The sequence below is a fragment of the Neodiprion fabricii genome, chromosome 4 (assembly GCF_021155785.1).
Source record: "Neodiprion fabricii isolate iyNeoFabr1 chromosome 4, iyNeoFabr1.1, whole genome shotgun sequence".
NCBI classification, from domain to species: domain Eukaryota; kingdom Metazoa; phylum Arthropoda; class Insecta; order Hymenoptera; family Diprionidae; genus Neodiprion; species Neodiprion fabricii.
The window spans coordinates 36,020,010-36,043,722 of record NC_060242.1 but is presented as its reverse complement, the minus strand read 5'-3'; the positions used below and the strand labels follow the sequence as shown (position 1 = coordinate 36,043,722).

The following is a 23,713-nucleotide window of genomic DNA, read 5'->3' as shown; positions in this document are numbered from 1 at the left end:
TTGATGTTCCCTTCCAATTCCGAAAACTAAATGACAAGTATTTTCCTTACCGGCGAAAAACCGTTTAAAGGGATGTCAATGATTTCCAAAGATGGGTATCCAATAGCGTGGTTTCTCAGTTTCGAATAGCAACGCTTGATGTATTTGAATGAAACGAATACTGAAATGTTTCTATTGATGAACGAAATAATTCAACGTTAGTTTCACTTATATACATCAAGGGTATCAAGAAATTATCGTTGGGTGCGCATCTTTGGTTTTCACCTCTTTAAATCGTTTTTCCGCCGATAAAAAAATGCATGTCTTTTATTTTTCAATGTTCTACAACATACGTGATTTGCAACGAATTGGAAGGGAGACATCAAATTGATATTCGTTGTTGGTAATAGTGGAATATAGCTAAATTGTTCACGAAATCCCAAGTGATATTTAAATGCATACGTAAAATAATGTTCCGCTCTCATTCAAATATATGCGGTTTGACTTCGTTAGTGATCTGATTTCTTGATAATTTTATTTTGATCGCGAACGTCGTGAAAGTAATATCAAAATGTTGCCGTATTATTTACTATTTTTCATCCTGAGTCAAGAATAATATCAATGTAATTTAAATTTTTGCTTGATAACTGGCATTTGATTGACTATCATTTTATTTCGCGCAGATACAAATCTTCCGTGCTTCGATGTTTGGCGCGACGCTAGGAGAAGTCATGGCTTTGCAACGAGATCGATACCCTCAAAGGGAGCTTCCCTGGGTGCAAACGACACTAGCAAGACAGGTTTTACTTCGTGGTGGAACTACAACAGAAGGGATTTTCAGAGTATCTGCCGACGCAGATGAGGTTAGCGTCCTTAAAGCGTCTCTTGACCGATTCGAGGATAGCGGAGTGGCAAATTCAGCCCAAGATGCTCACGCACCAGCTTCTCTATTGAAGCTTTGGGTAAGGGAACTGTACGAGCCACTCATCCCGGATGCTCTCTATACCGAATGTGTCTCATTACGCCACGACGATGTTCGAGCCGCTGCCGCAGCAGCTACTGCATTGATAGATCGGCTTCCCGACCTTAACCGTCGTGTTCTTTGTCATCTGATAAGATTTTTACAGGTGCGTTACTCACAGTACTTTGAAAAAAAAAATTGCGACTATGTTTTATTGAATGTTGATTTGAATTTTGTTCGATTTTTTTTTAGATATTTGCAAGACCGGAAGTTGTTGTTCGAACAAAAATGGATGCAAGCAACTTGGCTATGGTAATGGCTCCTAACGTGTTGCGTTGTACGTCCCAGGATCCGAGAGTTATTCTAGAAAATGCTAGAAAAGAGATGGCCTTTGTTCGCACCCTCATTCAATCTCTAGACACTGCGTGGGTCGAAGGTCTTCACTGACTATTAGATTACTTAGACTAGACTTAAAAAAAAACTGCTATGCCAAAACGACAACTGTATATTCATTATTATTAGTCTCATCGTTAGTGTTATTATTATTATTATTATTATTGTATTAATTGAAAAAATTATTGCTATTACTATTTGTTCTTATACAAACAATTATTATCATTATCATTATTATTAATATTATTTTTTATTTTCGTTAAACGTGTTCTTTTATCTAAAAATGTGTAATTTAAACGTCTACAAGAGCTGAGCCACTCATTTCCTATTTATTATTTATAAACATATATTAGCATATTACTAAAATATTATTAGATTATATATCGCTATATGATATTTTACCGATTCTTGTTACCGCGCGAATTGCGATGGCTTTTTTACTCGATCATCATTGTTGAATCCCATGTAATATAAAACTAATGCGTTACCGTGTATATCCGTGATATCGTCACAGCGAGGTCTTTTTGTATAACGAATATAAGCGTATATACAAATTTATTATATGAAGTAAAAAGGAAAAGAAAATACTTGCGAAGGATTAGCATTTATTTGTGTATTTATTTTTTCAATATAAATTGACAAGATACAACATATCAATATTTATTCGAACATGCAAATTGCCGATACTATGGTTGGTACAACCAACTACTGCTTTTGATGATAGGACTGGTAGCAGGTCACTTTGTAATTATAGCCTACCAGTGTTTTTCAAGGCTTCACTAAAATTACAAGGCTTACTGTAAACTTGTTAGTTCTAAAGCTGTATAATAATTTTATGGGCATAAAGTGGAGTGATCTACGTGCTGTTAGAAACGAATACAGATCGAATTTGAAGAAAAAAATACATTTTGCATCGCATTTCGAACCGAAAATATATGTTTTTTTTCTGCATTAAGCTGCGCACAGAATTTTTCGAAAATCCCACAATTTATTGAGGTTTGTCATAATTCTAACTTCTGTGTAAATGAGTATATTGGGAGATTTGTCAAATAACTTTCAGAAACTATTTGAATATGCCACTAACCATACGAATGTTTTCAACCTGGTTTTCAAAGTGGTTATGTTTTGAGATATCTCTGTGACTGCCAGTCCTATAAATACGTTGATTTGCCATGATTACACAAAACACTAACACTGTTCTAAAACTTTTGTCATACAGATTAAATTACGTGCTGGAAATTATTTCAGACGACTGCAAAAATACTGTTACATAACGCAAATATTCGGGGTCATCTTAAAAAAAATTCTTGAGCAATGCTTGCAAATGTTCCTCAAATTATTTATGTTTATCGATGGAATATCTCACACGACGAAAATAATATAGATTGGCTTAGTTTGGTTGTTACGAAAGTCAGGATTCTGTTGGACAAAACAGAACAAAGAAATCGGCTACATCGCAGTATAATCCATTATAGTATCTTTGATCATCAAACGTATTCCATGATTGCTTGCAAATAAATTTATTGAAAACAAATAATGTATGGAAGGCATTTCGAGCTGGAATATTGTTGAATATATTTGCCCAAGCCCAACCCGCTAATACATCATGTGAGACTGCAGGAACAAATACTTAATTTGTAATCGGTAATTTTGGAAGCTCATACAACAAATTGCACAATTCGTTTGCTGTGAACGCTAAATCAGAGTTGTACATTCTTCAGATATCTTGACTGAATGAATTGATCATACCTATTGTGCATTCATGTACCAGATTCACTGTCAGAGATTTTTATAGCATGAAGAAAACCCCGTTTTATTAATACGTGCGACGGTAACTATATGGAAAGCACGTTTTGGCGTGAAAATTATTTCGATAGCGGTATTTGACAAGCTCAAAGAGCACGCGTGAATACTTAAATATACTAATAAGTAATTCTCACGGCCGCCTCTGTAATTTGTACTCGAAAAAGTGCTCTTCAGATTATATCGTCGCGCATGTAAATGAACACGTCTCCTTACGAGAGGGGAAAAAAGTACAGTAAAGGCTCCTATGGAATTGATTTACAGACAAAAACTATCTGGGCTCCGAGAATCGCCAAAAAGAAAAAACTAGCACTAACTGCATTGTAATTTTTAGATCAAATTTTGCCACATCTTGATACTCACTACAAACAGTTTCTTTAGAATCAAAACTTACAAGCAAGAAACGGAAAATTTCTTTGAACGTCCATCGTATTTCCTCAGCTGTCGGTTTTACGATGTTCTAAATATATCTTTTTCATTAATCAAATGATCCTTCAAATCGATTCTGAGATAAGTTTTACAAAAGAAGAAAGGCCCTCTTTGGATTTTTACAGTAGAATGTTGGTCGAATTTAAAAAACATCAAAACATTAATCCATTACTCTAGGTTTATTTAACTTTTGAAATGAATCCTCGGTCGAATTATTCTAATTAACAGTTACGATTAATAAGTATGACACATAACGTTGGTATATGATTTTTTTTGAGACGGAAAGTACCAATCAAAAAACTAGTATTATGATTTAATACGTATTTATTTTTGAGACACATAATTACGACCATTTAGCAATATACAGAAGTAGATTCGTATTAAGTTTCCAAGTTTTCGTCTTATCTGCAGTTTTTTACGATAAAAGAAAATAACAAATCAACCACATCAAACCCTTCAATCAATCTTTCACAATCCTCAGCGCTGCTCGAGCCTTGAATACTTTTACGGAAGTATCTACGAAGATGAATATGTACAATGGGCAAGTGACTTGTGATAGTATTTCTGAAGACTATAATTACGGGACTTCCGCGGCCTGCACAGGCTTACCTTAAATTATTAAAAAACAGTATCACACAGATTAACTTACGTCAATAATTTTCTAGGCCATGGCTGGTGGCACTAATTTACAGAAAATATAACACGCCTGTATAACTTTGATGAATAATAATCTCAATCATATACTAATGCGCCATAGTCTAGGCACATACGTGTTTATGAGCTAGTCAATTAATCGTAAGTAAGATAGCTAGGCTACACAATTTCAAGTATTTACATACGTACATTTAGTTTACACAATAACGATTAGTCTTAAAATTGCTCGAAAACTACATGTTATATCAAGACTACAATGGCGATAGTCACATGTAAATATACACACACACACACACACACATATATATATATATAACGTCTAAAAGTTTATCTACAACGTGATCACATTAATACTGGTAAAGACCAGCGCTGATTCTTCGAGTAACGTTATTACCTGATTTTGAATTTCCGTTAAACTGTAAATCAGTTCTACCATTGTTATCGTACATTACAGAATCAGTTGCGCTGATTTTTTTTTAGCATGATGCTTTCATCAGTCCAGCTAACTTTAATCGCCGATTTGCAGCGCTACGAACAATTGTCGACGAAGGAAGCACTCGATCTGCTTGCTATTTCAGCGAACTCTTGTCTGCCAGCTGAGCAAAGTTTGCTTGAAAAGTCCGCTTCTCTTTTCCTGTTGCAAAATATTACAACACGTGATAGATTTATGTACGTAATGATAAAAAGTAACACACGAAAAACGAGTACAAAAATTATGAGAATAAGGCGAGCGAGATGACGATAAAATTTACTCACCCTCTGCCAGGAAGTTCCATAATATCAACAGCTACGCTGTTGACATAGAGGCGATCGTTGCACCAGAAAAAGCACAAGGATCGCGGCTGCAGCACGTCCATGTCGTATTCCCACGAAAGCTCAACCCGTCTTATTTTTCCGATATCTCCACTCGCACCCCCGGTGTGCGAGACCACCATTCTCGCCGTTGTTCCATGTTCAAGCTTCATGTATCCGCTACAAGTTTACGAGATGGTTAATCGAACTGTGGCTAAATGTTGAAATCGATCGGATGGTGTGTAAAAAATTTCTGAGCAAACTCGTAGAAATCCATTACGGATTCCCGTATACCTTTCATCGTAAAACTGGAATGAATTTAATTATGGATTGATATACGAGTGCGTCTGAAGATACTTCATAGGATGAGTTTTTCAACTGCTCGGTAAAAATATTAAAGGGGTTGAAAAAAGCGTTACTGAAACGGTTGGTTTCAACGCATACCTTGGGGTGAGGTCCAAGTTGCGGATTACACCGTTATCGGCGTGGAGGGTCGCTTTCATGAAGCCCTGGACCCAGCTTTCAGCTGTCGAAGGTCTCGCGAGGTCGATGGTAATTCTGTAATGTTTTCCTGCGAGCAGACAAGCGATAATTTGGATTAAACGCGATTGAATTATACATTTTGCGGAATCCAAAGTTTCCAACGATATTCTAAACGATTATCATACTCTGGAATTAAGCTTGGCTGTTTATTAACTGTGAACTGGATTAAAATGACAAGCCCGTTGATATTTACAATTATTAGTGATCGACACAAAACGTCAAGCTCGACTTCACATCGAATGCTCGCTAAGTGGCGGCTCGTCTTGACACTAGGAGTCCTTATTACTATCCGAATTACGCACGCAGATACTCAAATATTGTGCTAAAGCCGGAATGGATGTGAAGTGGCCAGCTCACCGGTTTCACGGTTACGAAATGTCAACACTCACTGCAGTAAGGTTCTTCCTTGCCGGTAGTGAAGAAGAATCTTGAACCGAGAAGCGGCGTGGTGTCGTCCTGATCTTGACTCTGGTGTTTAAGAAGCGCCGGACTCTTGTCAGCATGATATCCCATCACAGCGCAGCTGAGGCTACTGTTACTTTTGCAAGAAAAGCACTCGCCTCGCATGAAGCTCGAGAAGCTTCCGCATTCGTGAGCAACGTATTGACACTTGGAGTTGATGCTTTCAGTGAAGAGTTTTATTGCACGTACGTGGTTGCACGCTACCAGGACCCTGGAGGCCTCTTCGAGACCTTCGCGGATTAGAGTAAGAGGCAAGGATGGCGTAGTTTCGCTGAGGTCAGTGCAGCCTGGCTGCTCCTTTCCGTTGTTGGGATAAAAGTCGAGGTGCCCGCAGGGCTGGCTCATTCCGTATCCCGGAATACCTTGGGGAAGAAGAGCTGGTCAATCGATTTGGTTACTTCCACATTTTAAGGAGAAGGGATACGTCGGTTCTCGTTATCGACATTCACCTAGGAAGAATATGTTCTTTCCGTCTGTGTGGATGACGTCGACCAGCTTAGCGTCCGAGGGATCGAGCCGCAAGTGATTTGGCATTCCTTGAAAGTAGGGCTCGGCTGGATCCAGTCCGGTTATGCGGCTGATTTGTCCTGCTAATTTTTCGCCCGCGTAACCCGCGGTGTGGGCTCCGAGGCTGTGTCCGATGAGGTGAACGTTCTCCAAGTCGAGTCCGTAGTTTGTCTGGATGTGGATCGTCATGAAATCATCGTTATTTCAGGGGTGCATTCGTTCCATGTTCGTGAGAAATTATTACACGGGGCTTTTGACTTGCCTGGAGATGAGTGACGAGATGTGCTATTTCAAGGCCAACTAGTCGAGTGTTGGCTGTTGCTTGAGTGTAGAGCGGAAGGCTGCCACCCGCCCAGTCCACTATTATCACGTTGTAGTCGGAATGCTTAAGAAGCTCGTTGCGCATCTCCTGTTATCGGTACATTAAAGAACTCGTTGAATTGTGACAGATGTGAAAATAATCACGTTATGCAAATTATTACACTATTTGACCTCATTGAGGAAACAATAAATTTGGCCGAGGTTATTTCTGGAGTCGTTTTCTTAATAGCCAGTTACGTTAGATTTTAACGTTTTGTCTGAAATTGTCATCAGCATGGAATGACAATAAAGTGAAACGCAGTTATCGTATCGGTGATGTTTCAAAATCGTAAATAACAACATTAGGAGACACGCAAGTCAGCTTAAGTGCCAAAAGGTATTCAAACCGAGTTGCGCGGGTAGTAATCATTTGGATCATACTATTCCTGATTAATTGATTCAAGGTAAAGAGAAATCAAGAGCCGTACTTAGGAACGTGGTTCCACAGTTTACTCACAGATTATGTAGATAGTTAAAAGATTGGTTACGCGCAGAAACGTGTTGAATCGATTAATACTGTTATTCTCTAAAAACATTGCGTTGCGGTATGCTGGCGTACGATGTACAATATTAAAGATTTTCAGGCCATTAACGTACCCATGCTGGTATTTTTAGTCTCTTCTTTAATCCGCGCGTATAGCTTATTACTTTTAAATGAAGGTAATAAAATTTCTCACTCACCTTCACCCAATTGCTGAGCGGCGTGTCTATGAAACCGTGTATAATGAACTTAGTCTCACGCTTTGGGTCAAAGTTTGAACGTTTGATGGATTTGTCTTTACTTGCAATCAGGACTTGGCCCTGAGAAAGAGGATTTGAATTAGTTAAATCGCCAAGCGATTGTCGGGCTGGTGATGAAACTTACCTCCGTCGGGTTCGCTTTGGTATAAAGAATGAATCTGGTGTTGATGACTTCCCTGGGAAGTGGGAAAACGTTGAATGGTCTGTGAAGCAGGTGGTACCAGCTCCTGGTGATGTTGAGACAGCCAAGATCCTCGTAACACCGTGTTTCGTTTTCGACTGTAATTCGGAAATCACGCGAAGCGTTACACGCATGTTAAAACCACCGTGCTCACAAAGCAGATTGATTGTTACTCACAAAGTAGCCAAGGGATGTTGACCTCAATGCGATCACTGCGCGCCCATTGCCACGGGTCCAGGATTCCGGCATGGCAAATTGCGGGAGCCAGAAAGATTGCTAATGCCAAGACCAACGTCGACCCCATTGAATCCTCGTCAACTCGCTTCTGACCAGCAACGATCCTTCGCATACTGCAACCGCAATTTTCACCTTACAGTCCGCGATGTTATCGTACTATATTAGATTACGGTATTAGATCGTAAAGAATGCTCCGGGGTTGTAAACAGACCGGCGACTGCTTGGGAATTGAATCATTCTTTGCCGAAGTTGTTATTGAAGTTTTGGCTATTTATTAGCTAACGCGAATGGAGAGGGGATTGCGTTACGTGTCATCGAATGGGGAATTTGGTTGACCTCCGTACAAAGCATCGTCGTGATAGGGCCTCGAAATGTCTTTCGAATATACTTGTATCATATATTTATACGTTCCGATCCGGAGGCTGCGAGTCGTAGATTCGAAGGACTTGGTATAACCAATACGGTTATACTTCACTTTTTACATATAATCGAATCGCGATGTGCCATAATCACTTTCATCGGTCAGTGGCGTCTCGATGCTTTCTCCTCTCGGTAGCTGTTTTTTGCAGCGCTAAGTCAAAAATATTTCCAATGCCCCAATGCGTTAAGAATTTGTAAAAGTTTTTGTAAGCAATATCCGCATGAGCTTATCTTAGGGTAATTCCTAATAACTCTGATAAGAAAGGGTTCGAATGGTCGGTACAAGATAATACGCGATAGTTTTAAACCTACACTAATAATAATTACTAACGATTAATAAATATTTCAACTAAATGTCCTTATTATAATGCACGTTAGTTTGAACCGGTGAGCTGCATCAGTATTTTGATATTTTCACAAGATTCACAAAGATGGATCATTATATCGATAGTATAATAAGGTCATCATTTAAGGTTTACATTTAGAAAATATAAGCGAGCATAGGTTTGAAAAATTTGAAGAACGATTTGGAATACTTGAATAATCCGATCCTTTACAGTACACTTTGCGGGTATAGATAGAATTGCTGTAAAATGTCATGTGTCGGAGAAAATCTTCAGCAATTTTTCTCTGAAATGTATAAATACGCCAAGACGTTGAGGATTTCATCGTAGCCTGATATTGGGTAGCGTATTTTTCACCATGGGGCAACTGCTCCTTTCTATTTTAAAGTCGAGGATGAATTTTTAATATCACCCAATTTCACCTTTTTCTTTTAGGAATCTATGATCGGTATATTGATTCGTTCGACGCCGAGTTGCCGCAGCGCGGTTTCACGATTGTGTAACAGGGAGTTCGATACCTTCGACATCGCGTCGCATATCATTATAATATCGTCAGAAAAAGTTGTTTCCTCAAATGACGTCATTGCCCATTTCATAATTTTAATAGTTTGGTTTTGGCGACCTTTACTCGTTATCTAACAGCACCCCGGCTTCGACAACCGTTTGACGTTTCGCAGGCCATTGACTCTAATCTCCAAGGCACACATTACGAACACTTATGCGTTACGAAATTACCGTCCGTTTCCTGCTGAGGTCTCAGACTCTTGATGGACGACCTCACCGACGTCATGCGTTATATATTCGATTTGAAAAGTGGTTTAAAAGGTTTCCAAGTCGTTTGTCTTCAAGGAAATTTAGTCCACATTGCGGTTTGCCTCGAGCACAAGTTCGAATGCCGCTACTCGAGATTTGCACAGTAACGCTTGCCGGTGAAAGGATTTCCGTTTTGGACAGTCTGTATACCTACATCGCTTATAGGATAACGGCAGGTCACGCTGTATCGAATTTTAAACGAGCCGTTCGGGGTGTCGGGGGGTTAAATCGAGAAAGTTCTATATGCCGCACTAATACATCTCCGAAGGAATAAATTCTCTATTTCCCGACCCAATTTCATCGGCTGATTTACCGTCATCACTCTACTGTATAATATTTCTAGGTCAGTATATAGTTTACGTCGTAATTCAGGTCAATGCTGGTGCAATGCGATACACTCTGGATAAGCTATCGAATGTGATAAATTCGGCATCTATGCAAATCCCGGGATCTTAATGAGGCTTAATTTTATCTCTGACTAAAAATTCGTGTAGACGTCGATGTGTCACCGTTGAAAAATTTGACTCGACTCTCTTATAGACTAGGTTTTATGCTCCTCTTTATCTAACGAAATTAACGCGGACGCTAAAATGGAACGAGTGTTGTTTTGTACATTATAATATTTCAACACACGACCAAAGGCAAGTGGGGCCGGTTCCGTATTCTTCGAGTTTTTACACAACAAAGCTTCAATTAACTCATATTCGAGAATTTGTTGACTACGTCGGATAGTCAAGCTAGCAAACATGACAAGACTAAATGTGGGATGTAAATAAGGTGTTCGGAGTAACCGAGATTAACATCCCTTGAAACTGCGCAGTCGTGAAGCGTTAAATTTCGGGTACAGTTAAAGCGTGGCTCGATATTTTAATATCGCGGTTAATTCTCGTTGCGATTCGTAATTTTTGCAACCGCACGCGCGGGCTTCGGATCGCGGAACGGCCGAGCAGCTTTTAAGTTGTCCGACAGGAATATCGGGCGAGAGCCAAGTTTGCGTTACGGCGGTTTGTTGTTCAAGTTATGTCACGAGAAATTCCTTGAACACAATTTCTCGCGGTCATTTCTCGTTCTGGATCTCACTGGCGCCAAACTTGTCCCACCTTCGGGGCAGCTCCCGCAGGTCTATATAGTAAATGCCTACACAAGATAAGGCGGAGGCGAAGGCTTCGGTGAAAGCCGCGGCTACTCTCTCTGTCTTTCGTTCTGCAGCCAGAGGCAATAGGCAGACGCGTGTTGTTCCTTTCCTCGATTTAAAAACCCGCAGAGCGCGGAGCTTGCGAGACTGTCGTTAAAAAGTTTTTAACAAACCTTGTCGCGAAACGTGATTACAGTAATACTTACTTGCCAGATTTGAGGTACGGCGATTCGCTTCGCATATCAATTGCGACCCATTACAGGTATTTTTCGTGCAGTAGAATTGTCCGCTTCTACACGGCCTTCGCGGGTTTTCACCCGGTGCATGACGACCGAGAGAAAAAGAGAGAGGTGCGGAGAAGCCGCGCGGTGTTCGCTATTTCATGGAAGTTCTGTCGACTGCGTTATGCAATCGCCGCGGTTTACCAAAAGTGTCGAGATTTTTTTTTTATCTCCTCAAGAATCGGTGACTATCGGTAAAAAAAAAAAAACATAAATTCGGTACAGTTTAAATCTAAACGAGAGAACCACCAGAATCGACATCAATATCTGTCTACAATAATGAAGAAAACATTTTTTGTAATGTCTATAAACGAAAATTTGAGTCTGAATTAATGAGGTGTGTGCAATTGTGTTGAAAAAAAATAGATTTTATCTTACTTTTGTAACAAAATTTGGCATTCCTGTCGTAGTCGATGCAGGTAACGAGCGATAAAAGGGGTAAACGGACTATCGAAGCATCGTGGTTTAGCAGATGACGAGGCGATAAAAATATTTGAATACTATACCAATATTAACAGTCCGCTTCCCACGTGGTTGGTAATTCGACGTGACATAATACTTGGTATCTTATGCCGACGCAGATGGTGACACGTATAGTATGGGCGTTGAATTGCATAACGATTCATTGAATCGGTTGACTACGTTCTCGCCGTCGTGATACTTGTGTTATATATAATGTGTCATCGCGAAATACTGACTTATAAAGTTAATCGTCAAGGCTGTCAACGGCAGGCTGTTGCAGCAGCCACGTGGTCTTTTTGCCAAGCATCGGCCATTACCCTGTAATTGTTTTTCAAATATTTTGTAACCACGCCGATAATGGGTATACCCGATTGCACGCAAACAGGGCACGTCCAGTGTGCCACATTCACGCCGCTGTTACTTCATTTTCTCGCATTCTGTGCCGATGAGGAGGAAAAAACTAATGAAAAAAAGAAACGTTGCACAGAACCGGACATTAAGCGTAATGTCTGAAATTATTCATAACAATGATCATTGAACATGTATGAGGCACGTGTGTATTTCAGATGAATAACGTACGAGGAGCGGTCACTCGAACGAATTTGTAAGATTAACAATCACCGAATGCTACATCACATCGCACACAACAATCGTTTCAAGTTTAAAAGTTCTTCCGAACAATATTCCAAATCCTTTAACATTCTATGACGACTTGACACTCTCTGTAGTACGTAACTGTAAAATATATTGTTTTGATCGAGCGACGATTGCGATATCGATTGCAGACGGTGATTGTTCTGTTATTGAAATTGCAAAACTGGCCATGGGGCAGGCGGTACTGTAATAGAATTAAAAGCTGAAGTACCCGATACCATCATTACCGAGGAGAAATTGATCGGTTTTTAATTATACTTCACTCCGATGACGCCAAATCTGACCTTCAACGATACTTACTCGCGTGCCACAAGTTCTTCAAGCGAGCATGCGGTTATTTCGATACAGCCAACCATAGATACGTTGGACTTACAAAATTGTTTACAGGAAAATTGTCTACCCGTTATGCGTGCATACGAAAAGGCTTTTAATTACTATATCACGTGATATGAAAATCGTGAGAATTGTGCTCCCGCTAATTGATTATATACCTATCAGAAATAAAACTTGGCGACAATCGAGCGTTTCTCTTTCAATTTTCAGTTCCAAAATCATCTCGACACCTCCGCTGAGAGCTCGATGTCTGCACCAAATATAACACGTTAAATTTCCCCGGACCTCAACTATAATTCATTACGTTTTCATAGGTTTGGTAAGCCATTTACCAGGTAACTTCCAAGTAGGTATACATTCGAATCTCTATGAAAACTTCTGTGCACGATCGATTTTTTAACCACGATTCGATTAAATCATCCGCACGCACACGTTTCGCATTCGGCAGTTAACTGGCGTTCTTTCACTTTTTGGATTTGCATTTCGATCCGCATTTGCGATCGAGCGATTGCTGACCGACTGTCTCGAAATTCCACTTCCTGAACATGCTGCAGCAAAATCAACACTTGGGTATCACGTCTGTGCCAGTGGGTCTCTGTACATCGGAACCACACACGCCGTCCAACCTATAAATGGCTCAATTATGATAATATCGAACATTAAGGTGAACAGCTATAATACACGCGAGTTCGTCGTTCATTAATCGTTACACACCCATACCTACGCCTGCAACAGCCAACATGTCGGACAGGATAAATGCTCATTATATTACTTTTCACCGCAGTATCGTACAGCGACAGGTCGATTTCTATAACCCGTTCTCTTATGGCTGTGACTAAGAGCTGCCAACGCGCACCTTATACCTAGACCTTAACGACCTTGCACTCTATAATTACGTCGTACAATAACCTCGAGCTCGGAAAATCCAATTTCTAATTATTTGCAACAGACGTATTCCTATACCACGTAGTTTGTAATCGAGTGTGTTACAACGTGTCTCGTTACTTGCCCGCTCTATTTCAGTCCGCGTTCCCGTCCGCGGGAATTCTCCTCCCCTACAGCCCCAAGAGCGGAAAGTTATCGAGCGGGTACTGCAACGCTGCAGGAAGAAAGATGCTCGCTTCTAACTGACCAGCACTTTTCTCGCACTCCGTTCGCTGGGTCGGCTTCGCTTTCATATCGCTATTTATGCACGCGTGGAGCCGTCGCACGCGCGTGCAAAATGCGCAAGCTAATAATGAGGATGAAACGATCGTACGCGATAAATTTTCTAGCTTAGCTACAAAGTAAGCACAATTATTCATGATGCGTGTTCATTGCACATGTATATATTATATATCCTGCAGATAAATGCTGAAACGCAACGGTATGTATAATCAAATGTACTTGTGCAGACAAAAACATGCGCAAAGCGGAAAGCAAAGAACCGTAGGCGCGTGTAAATAGCATGCATTACGCCTGATTATACGTGAGATGATTTAAGGTTGCGGCGAATTACGGTGAAACACCAGGAAGTCACGTTTATAGAGAGTTCAGTGCATTAATCGTTCTATTCGTGCCAGCATTTAACGGTTAATGGAAAACATCCAGTCACTTTTCATGGGTGAAGGATCGCTGCACGAGGGTGAGTTGTTCGTTTATAAAACAATTACAAAATACCGCGACAACAAGTTCGCCTTGATGCACATCAAGGAGACAGAGCTTGCAGAGATTATATGCAACCTATGATATACGCGTATCTGATTCGAAAGGTCAACGGAAGTTACAAATTCCGTCATACGCTGCTCCGAAGAATAAAGGAACCTAGTCACTGTGCGGTGGAAAAAACTGATTTCCGGTCGATCTTTTGTCCGATCGTTGAATGGAGCACTTGACGTCGATGACAAATGAATCGCCGCAGAGATAAGAAGCTGTAATTTGTACCGCATTGCAGTTGTATTATAATTTGCAGAACGTTGAATCGTTCGATGAGGTGCGAATATTGGTACGTTTAATCTAAGTAAGTTGGTCAGGCACATTCCACGAATAATTATCACCATTCCATATTCATGACCCGTAACTTCAGTCACGCACTGTATACGGTACACTTACCTTCGCGCCTTGTACATAATGTATGTATAAGTGTACATGCAGGTATATACGTACAGTTTTCACAAATGAATGAACTTTGAGATCGATCCAACGATATCTACTACGAAGGATTTCTCACATCTATACTCAATAAGAAAAGAACAGAATACGCACGAAATTGGCACAAGTCACGACTTGTGTTTTTTTAACCAGCAAACACTATTCAAACTTTTTTTATAAATTTCAATCCTTTCCTTTCCAAGAGTCTCACGCGTTCTCCGATTCGACATTCACTCCAACAAATTCCTGTCTCGATATTGGGGAAACTTTATAACTGTAAACAATTAGTGTAATATATGTGAGAGTTTGATCGCTGACCCACTGAACGATCGTTGTGTCCATATATTGTACCATGTAATGTCAATTCCGCGTTTCGCGAAATGTTCGAATTGTGTTCGAGTCGTTTCTGGAAAACTGACTCACAAGGTCGACACACGATTCGGATTTAAACGTTCGCTGATTTTTCCTTGTTTTCCGACCTTTTTTTCTGTACTTTTAAAAACGTCGACATTGCATTACTTATTGATAGAAAGTATAACGTTAAATGTACTAGAAGATACGAAGTTTTCGTTGGCATACCTACGTATGGATATTTTTACTGTCAAAACAATTATCATCTGTATATGTAAATAGGAACTGTCAAATGCCAAAAAATATTTTCGAAACTTTCGAGCGAGCGGATAGTGAGGTAGAAGAAACAAGGACATCTAGTTTCAAGATATTCGCTATAATTTGAATATTTAAACATTTCATTGATCACCAAGTTTCGCCAAATTTTCAAGAACAACCGTAAGTGGGTATGTTATGAAATTCTTTGATATTTCTTCAGGCTTTTCAGACACAATTGTCCACCTTGTGACCGTTCTGACTTCCGGTGAAATTAAGTTTCGTAAACGAGCCCCGGGTGTATATTCGTAAGTTTTGCAGAGATGTTTTTCAATAGCGTCATATCGTCGGGCAAGGATTTAAAAAACCAATTTCGTTTCACGGACACCTCGGATCGTTTGTTTGTTCGATCGTGCGCAGGCGCCACATATGTTTTAATCGAAAGTGGTCGGAATTCGGGCGAGAAGCAAGAGAGGGGAAGGCGGACTGACCCGCAGGCATTTCACCAGGTAACCAAGTCGCTGTTAAATAATTATTATTTGAAAAGGGAGAGTGAGAAGGTGTACCTTTGTGACGGGGCCCAGCCGTGGCTGAGAGTTAAGAACTGTCCCAGATTTCGCGTCCTTCCCGCCGGCAATGCTGTTTCGCTTCCTGTACTGCCGGTATATCACTGACTACACACACTACACACCACAAGCCGTAAAACGCAATCGAACTTCCTCGACGAGTTCGTTACTCGGATTGAAATTATTTGCAGGATAAATACCGAATACGTCGCGAAACTTTATGCCTATAGAATTGATCAAATATTATAAGCTCGATTGATTTAGTTTGTGTAAATTGGTCAAAATCACACTCGTATAGCCGTCGTATACGATAAGTTGCAGTAGAGTTAATGCACGCGGTGAAACTTCCGGTAAATATTTAATCCCAGAAGCACGTTATGTTATGCACGCGTATTTTGCCACTAAAGTCAGAATGTACTCTTTTCTTTTCCTCTTTCAAAAAATAATAATTTACGTATTATTACCGACGAAAAGGAGGAGCTTATATCACTCGGTTGGTTGGAATTATCTTAAATTGCGGTGTAATTTATTGCGAAGTTTCCTCGTAAAATGATGCACGATCTGCACGAATCGATATGCGGAGTTTGTAAAGCGCGGATAGTTCGCCAAGTCTCGAGGTATAATATCGTACCCTACACGCGGTCGATTCGCTTAACGAGTCGTAGCTGCAGTTACTCGTTCGGGATTAAGGAGGAAATAAATTTCGAATGGAAGTACCTCTGGAGAAAGGTTCAAGTGGATGGATCAACGCACTTCCTGCATGCTCGTCCGTCTATAATTCAGGCAGTCGCTACGTTGTCGGGTATAATTAGGTAGGAAGCGTGACCCAAGTACGAAGTGTGCCTTCGCCGTTATTACATTTACGAAGAAATCCTACTATGATTGTTCGTATCAAGCATAGAAATGTGTGTGCATGCAAGATCCAAGACTCGAGTATTTATCAAATTATTATATGCACATTGCACAGACTACGAAGATGGTGTTGAAAAAATAAAAAATGCAAATAGAAACTACCGGAATCATAATCAAAAGCTTGGATATCGATGCGTCGTTTCGAATTGCTTCAAAATGGTCGGATACGTGATGGATTCGTTTCGTTTCACTCTGTGATTACTAATTTTATTCAAAAGACTAATTTCTAGAAATTTACTGAAACAATTTTTTTTTTTTCATGTACCTAGTTAAAGCTTTTGTTTACAATTCCAGTATTTCATATTCTTATATTTTCAAAGAACTCTCTGGAACTTCGTGATATAATAATATGAGAAATACCCGATGTACGACAATCTCGCGATAAAATTAATGAAACGTACCGATTTTTAACCTAATCTCCGAGCTGATTTGGAATCTGCACGAGTGTAACGAACATATTATGCTCTCATACAATTTCTACAATGCTTCTTGTACCTCAGGTTCATCACTTTGAAGAAGGTGAAGAGAAAATGATTCTCCTCACCCGCGAGAATCCGCGAAGTCATCTAGATTATCTCGCATAGCGTGCGTTCGTAGATTTTGGATTTCCTTTTCTTTTTTCAGTCATTTTATTACCTCTTTTTCTGTGCTCATACTCATTTGTGTGCGTATTTATTTTCTTTTCTCTTTCTCTCTCTCTCTCTCTCTCTCTCTCTCTTTCTCTCTCTCGCACTCTTTCTTCGTTGCGTAAGAACGATCGAGCACCTTTCTCCCCTGTTTTCTTCCTCCAAGGTATATAGGTATAGAGTAGTTCATTCGTTGTGCAACGCACGAACGTAAATTTGCCTTCGCGAACAGAGGTATATAAACCTCATGCAATATTATACACCAGGGTATGAACAAAGCTCTCCTTTTTTAATTCATTTCTATTTTTTACACTTTTTTCTCACGTACGAACCATTAACGACTGCCGGATTATTACTAATTATTTTACGTTCGCTGCACGCTCTTCGAAAGACAAAGAAGAAAATATAGAGATACAAAAAAATTGCAGCAAAAAACGTAGACAGTTGATTCAACGCATTCCATCATTCGCAGTTACGTCAATGCCTATAACAAGCTCCGATCTCATAATTAAAGCATTTTAACATTCATCGCATCAACGACGCCTCAATTACTTCCTCGTTAAGACATATACATATATATTTATGAATAAGCTCGCACTAATCTTTTTTTCGTGCTGAGGATTCACCTTTCTCAAATTTCACCACGAATGCGTGAAAACGTAATTCGGGTCCCTAATTACGTTACGCGATGATGATCGGATCAACAAACGATTACGTAATCAGGCAAAGCCACTGCAGTTGTATTACGCAGCACAAGTCGAATCCTCACTTTCTGCGGTAAACTGACCGCGGTCAACTTTTTCTTTTCTTTTCTTTTTTTTTTCTTGTAGCTATCTGCAATAAAATTACCGCAATATTTCGTAACAACTGGATATGCCAGTTCGAGATTCCATCCCTCCCGTGACATCTTCTTACACAGTAAATTCTGGTTCGATTCGAAATCGTACTCTTTCGTTCGTTCATCCAGTTTCGATGATTTCCGTATTGTACATGTTGTGGACTAACAATTTTAAGAATTAATTTCACGCGCGGACAGCTCTTGCATTATGCATTGTGTAAGTCAATGGCGCGGGAACGCGCTAGAATTTTGAAAATCCGTACACGTATTTCTCTACGAGGTATATATTTCGCGTTTTTGTTCGTTGTCATCGTTATTCTCGGATTTCAAATTGCGGGTTTCGTCTATTCGCATTTACTCATCGTTCGATAACTCTTATGCTAGAACAGAGAACTGAAAAACGTCTTAGCATCAAATTTTTGCATGCAAAAATGCGGATTTAAGCACAAATCAAGTCACGTGACGTGTCTCAGCCGTATTTCAGACTACCTTTCCATTTTTCCAAAGAACACGCAAATTCGATTCTCTTCGTCATAATATACTACTCAACATGTATTTTCTTCCAAACGTTTGCTCGTTAAAATCGTAATTCGATGAATGTAAAGGCACTTCAAGTTTTAACATGCACATAATTATTGCTGTAATGTGATTCAATATTTTTCAATTTCGAATGTATAGCTCCAAGGAGTGTGCGGAGCTCACTTGTTGATTCAACTTTAAATCGTTAATTTTTATCGCTTTCATCTACGCCAGACTAAATTTACCGTCAAATCGATAAGCACGGTGATAACAGAACGAATCTTCCGCACTTCTGCACCTCACTTCAACGACACTTGTTGCTTGAAAAAAAATAAATAAATAACTGCGAACACTTTATAACAACTTTGCTACCAATCCAGGTATTCGTTCGTTGAAAATGGAGGATAAAATTTGCATAAGACAATTTATAAATTTACTTATGCAATTACCGCTCGAACATATACCTGCAAAGGCGATGGAAAAATATTCAATTAGAATTCTGCATATAGTCAGAAAAATAAATCAAGTACGGTATATTGGATTATTTTCAAATTGACATTCGCTAGCTGGTGTGCAATGTCGATTATATCTTCTTGAACATGTAACTGTAAATCACAAAGCAATAAATCAATTAACAAAAAGCATTCCTCGTCCAACTTTTCACATTTATAATAATAATAATAATAATAATAATAATAATAATAATATATTTCCAATTTCACACGGCAAATTGCTTCGAGTGACCATGCACGGCGAAAGTTATAATCCATCTGTCCATGTAATAAAATGCGTACAATATAATTTATCATCGAACTTGATTGGACCAATGGGCAGTGACTTCCTTTCTGTTTCCTCGGTATGAGTTTGCCGGCGGGTGAGTTTCTATCATAATCACGGTCATTTGCGAATCGTACCGTACACACTCTATTCAGCTCTGCAACTCAACGGATGCTCAAGCTTCCGGTTGCATTTTTATTACGCGCTGACTTTGTGCGCCTTGTATAATTTCATTTTCAATTGTTTACATTGTTTGACGTGACAGGTAAAAACGCTGTAAACGCCGAACTTTCACGGCAAACATTTTTAATTACGTTCCTCTGTTTATGTAATACAATAATTATCTTGCCACGATTACACCTACAGCGATGACGAAATTTTCTGAAACTTTATCAGCAGCATGCGTATCTCATCGAACAAGATCGAGGGATTTTTCCCGATGAGGATTGAAACTGTGGTAAGGCAGGGTAAATTGCCAGTAATCTAGAGCAACGAAATGAGCCGATGATCGATAAAGTCAGTCAGAAAACTACTAGAAAAAGGTTTGTGTCTTGGCTAAGTGTCGGTAACTGTGTAACTGTGTATGTGTTGGTAACTACGGGTCGCGTTCGGTGGCCAAGTTATAGATAGCGGCTAATTCACAGCACCGGTTGTTGAAGGACGTCGTCGGAGCGTCTGTTATCGGGGCCTTTAGCTTTCCATCGGCCTTTACACTGACCCACATACAAAGCAATAACTGACGCCGTGGCTAGCCGGGTATCACCACGTGGTCGAAAGGTAGGTTGTAAGCGCAGGCAGGATTATATTAATTTACATGCTACATTTATCCACGTGATTATTCCTTATACGCAGCTTCTCGGAAAATTTTATTCTATTGTACATAATTTTGTAAATTTATGCAATTACTGTAAAATATAGAAAGGCGAATCGCGTTACTAAATTAGTTTTTACATCTCATCTGGACTGATCAATTAGAAGGCATAACAATACACGTTGTTCGATTGAAAAAATTGTTACACGGTAATTAAAGTTCAGTATGTATAATCTGACGTCAGAAATCATGCGGATACCGGCCGTTTCCTTGATCTCAAAGTATCGAGGAGACAAAAAAAAATAAACGGAATTCGTGTCTTACCTAATCGTCAAAAGTTGTTTCAGCCTGATTAGCACGAATGAATCTACGACAAGAGCAATAATCGTAATAATTATTTTGAATTGGATTTAAATTCGATGCGAGTGGGATTTTTTTGTGATCATAAATTTATTTCCACAGTACTTAAACAATTTTTGTTCTACGAACATACGACCACGTTATTAGCACTTACGCCTGACACAGTTTAATGCTATCTCTGAAGACATCCGTTGTGATCACCTTATACGCTGCCTTCACAACGAGCAATGGCGCCAACCTGTATTTAAATATGTTTATTAGCGACGCTGTGCTAGCTCCGTTCGTATTTGTGGTCGCGGTTTAACGTTCTTGCCATATAACGTATAATAACTGAAAAAATAATACTCTCGATTGCGTATGTCAATAATAATTGAAAATTTTCTCTCAGAGACATAAACGTTCGCCTACACGCGTGCTGTGAATGTCTGCGAAATCAAACGCGCATCTCATTGTCAGGATTTGATTCGATTAATTCTTTTTCCACGTCATTTATATTGAAGTTACAAATATCGTGAACAAGTGACTGCATAATTACGGAATAACAGCTATAGAAAAATCCATCAAATTGCACAAGCGTAAACGCCAGGATAAGGTGTAAGCGATATCATTAGTGATTCAAGAATATTTATGAATCTTTAATTAATCTGTGGAAAATAACGGTTGCACGTCATAATATTTGTCAATGCCGATCGTAGCCGTAAGCAATTCTCGACGAATCGTCTCTCCGTATTTCGTCGGAAAATTTAAATCATCCGCTGGCGAATGGCTGCCACGCGTCTTCTTCGCTGCGTAAGTGCCTGTCCGACCCGACGACTCTATTATGCGATGATCCGATCTCGGAAACAGCACGTCTCAGATTTTCCACCGTAATCGCGATACCGACGGCCCGGCTCGATTCCCGTTAGTAATTCCGGAATGCGACACAGGCAAACTACTCGTTATTCGTCATCCAAAAGAAACACCACCTCCGGGCTTTTGGATACGCTTTGCTAACGTGTGAATAATTGCTTGGAGAGCCGGACGCGGAAGCGCAAGTCTGTACATAAATATACATATAATCCATCCATCGCTATCACGCCATTTATTAAACAAGCGGGTATAATTCTTTTAGTAACAACACTGCTGCAAGTCGGCATAATAATGCATTCTCGAAAAATCAAATACGACGTTTTCTGCTAATTTTCACAAAAAAATTTCAACGTTTTGTCGCCTTACATCGTAATCATCTTCTCGCTGTGATCACGCGGCTGCGGTAAAGTTGCAAAGATGACAAAATTAACCGCGCTACCTGTAGACGATTTTTAACCAGCACTGAGCTGTAAATCATAAGTACTAATCACCACCTTTTCTTCGTTTTAATTTGTTTCTATTACTTATTAGTCAAGTCTTGAATAATTAGAAGGTCAGAAAAATTGTTATATGTGTATTTATACCGATAACGTGTTACTATCGTATTTTCTCCTCCTTTTTTTTACTTCATTACTATCATCGTATTTATCATACTTATATTTGAAATTTATTTTCCCCACATAAGATAAGTTTGTGAATTATAACTATGTGCAAATGAGAAAGCAAAACGCGAGCTGACATTCCCATGTTATACACAGCTATAATTTACATGTTTCAGAACGATCGGCAAACCGGCTCACGATCGTGCGTATAATTTCATTACAGCCGTAGCGTTAGCAAAAACTTTAACGCGCATACCTTGCAGCTGTAATTTTCACCGCATCCTAATATTCGTCTCCTCCATCGGCCGTCGAGAGTTCGTGTTTGCTCGAAAGGCACGTACGCGTATATCATAAAGAAAGGCTTGCGGAATGATAGAAATGCCTGGAGGTTCATCGACGGCCGACCGGAGGGGAATTACGTAAGGTCTAAATAACATGTGGTGATATAAACAAGGAATGCTTCCACCGGATTACCGCTATAAGCACCGACAAATTAATTACTTCTTTATACAATGAAACGCAATTACCTGATTACCGCAAGTTTGTAGTTAATTATGTCTATACGACTTTCAGGCATGTGTGAAACGAGTTTCTGCCCCGTACGCCGAGCCTCGATTACGCGAACGTCGCAGATTTCCTACTTTGCTACTCGCTGCAGGCTTCCCTATCATTTCTCCAACACTTAAAACAGTCAGATCGATCGATCTATACGCAAGTATTATGTACATGCATAGGTGTATACACGCATTATATATTTATATATATATATGTATGAATATATATATATATATATATATATGTGTGTGTGTGTGTGTGTGTGTGTATACAGGTAACCTATAGCCTTGCTCGCGGAGAAAGTCTAGCAGTTCGTATAGGCACCTGTAATCCTGCATGCTTTGACTCTGCCTATATGGACTCAAAAATTGTACGCATGCTTTACAGGTACTTGTTACATGTGCCTGGGTTTATATCAATTTTTCACCGATCGAAATCATACAGAAATTGAACTTGCACGAGAAACATTTTAAACGATGCTCGACATAGTTCGATAGCATCGCTGATCGTTGAGATTCGGAAGCTTTGACGCGCAAAGTTCGCAACATAACAATTGGAACAAGACTTGAGGATTATGGGATTTTACGATTACAGGCAACGACCGGTTCGTCTGATAAACACGCGCGTTTGTAGTCACGTGACAACAGTAAATTATAAATATAAGAAATCAAATAAAACGGGGGTTGTAAATTATTTCCACATACATAAATGGGTAAAAAATATTCTGCGACAAATAATAACCGATTACCGGTGCGGGATTAACGTCGGAGAATGAGTGGAATTGAAAGGCACGTGCCGATCACGAACCCCGGTTAGGTTTTTTTCGCCGATGTATGGAGTGTGCAGGTAGAGGTACGTGTAATAATCCGACTCACTTTTAGCCGCAGTCAAGACTTCATCCCTCGGCCACAACGATGCCGACATACGTCAGGGGCCTTTGACAAGCCGGGTCGCGACGATCGGATCAATAATTGTGTCACCTGCACTGTATAATTATGCTAGAAGCACGCCGTGTTTATAGCTTGTACAAGTTCCGTTTGTGACCGACCGTAGTGAGGCCAAGCAGCGAACTGCTTTC

General features: G+C 39.7%; 2 protein-coding genes across 8 annotated transcripts in view; one reads left to right on the top strand and one right to left on the bottom strand.

Moving 5' to 3' along the window:
- The window catches only part of LOC124180258 (rho GTPase-activating protein 39), an 11,830-nt gene extending 7,655 nt beyond the window's left edge, over positions 1-4,175 (top strand). For all 5 annotated transcript variants that reach the window (XM_046565558.1, XM_046565557.1, XM_046565560.1 and 2 more), the window contains exons 12-13: positions 663-1,106; positions 1,193-4,175. In XM_046565558.1, the coding sequence (XP_046421514.1) occupies positions 663-1,106; positions 1,193-1,387 (639 nt within the window). In that variant the 3' untranslated portion in view covers positions 1,388-4,175. The remainder of the gene's footprint in view (positions 1-662; positions 1,107-1,192) is intronic.
- Positions 3,872-23,713, bottom strand: LOC124180261 (pancreatic triacylglycerol lipase-like). Of its 3 annotated transcripts, none has more exons than XM_046565566.1 (10): positions 23,511-23,713; positions 7,983-8,155; positions 7,749-7,903; positions 7,565-7,684; positions 6,786-6,932; positions 6,466-6,694; positions 5,944-6,393; positions 5,456-5,582; positions 4,976-5,191; positions 3,872-4,853 (listed from the first exon to the last, which is right to left on the bottom strand). In XM_046565566.1, exons 2-10 carry the CDS (start codon positions 8,152-8,154, stop codon positions 4,748-4,750), a joined length of 1,722 nt encoding a protein of 573 aa, XP_046421522.1. In that variant the 5' UTR covers position 8,155; positions 23,511-23,713; the 3' UTR covers positions 3,872-4,747. The 3 variants fall into 3 exon arrangements, with proteins under 3 accessions (XP_046421522.1, XP_046421524.1, XP_046421523.1); XM_046565568.1 differs by having other exon boundaries at positions 5,944-6,378; XM_046565567.1 differs by lacking the exon at positions 23,511-23,713 and having other exon boundaries at positions 7,983-8,285.

Excerpts from the sequence above, each read along its gene's own strand:
- LOC124180261 (XM_046565566.1), bottom strand. The coding sequence starts at position 8,154 with ATGCGAAGGATCGTTGCTGGTCAGAAGCGAGTTGACGAGGATTCAATG. Across the intron at positions 6,933-7,564 it reads CGCTCAGCAATTGGGTGAAG|GAGATGCGCAACGAGCTTCT; the intron begins GTGAGTGAGAAA and ends TACCGATAACAG. Across the intron at positions 5,583-5,943 it reads CAAGGAAGAACCTTACTGCA|GAAAACATTACAGAATTACC; the intron begins GTGAGTGTTGAC and ends GTCTGCTCGCAG.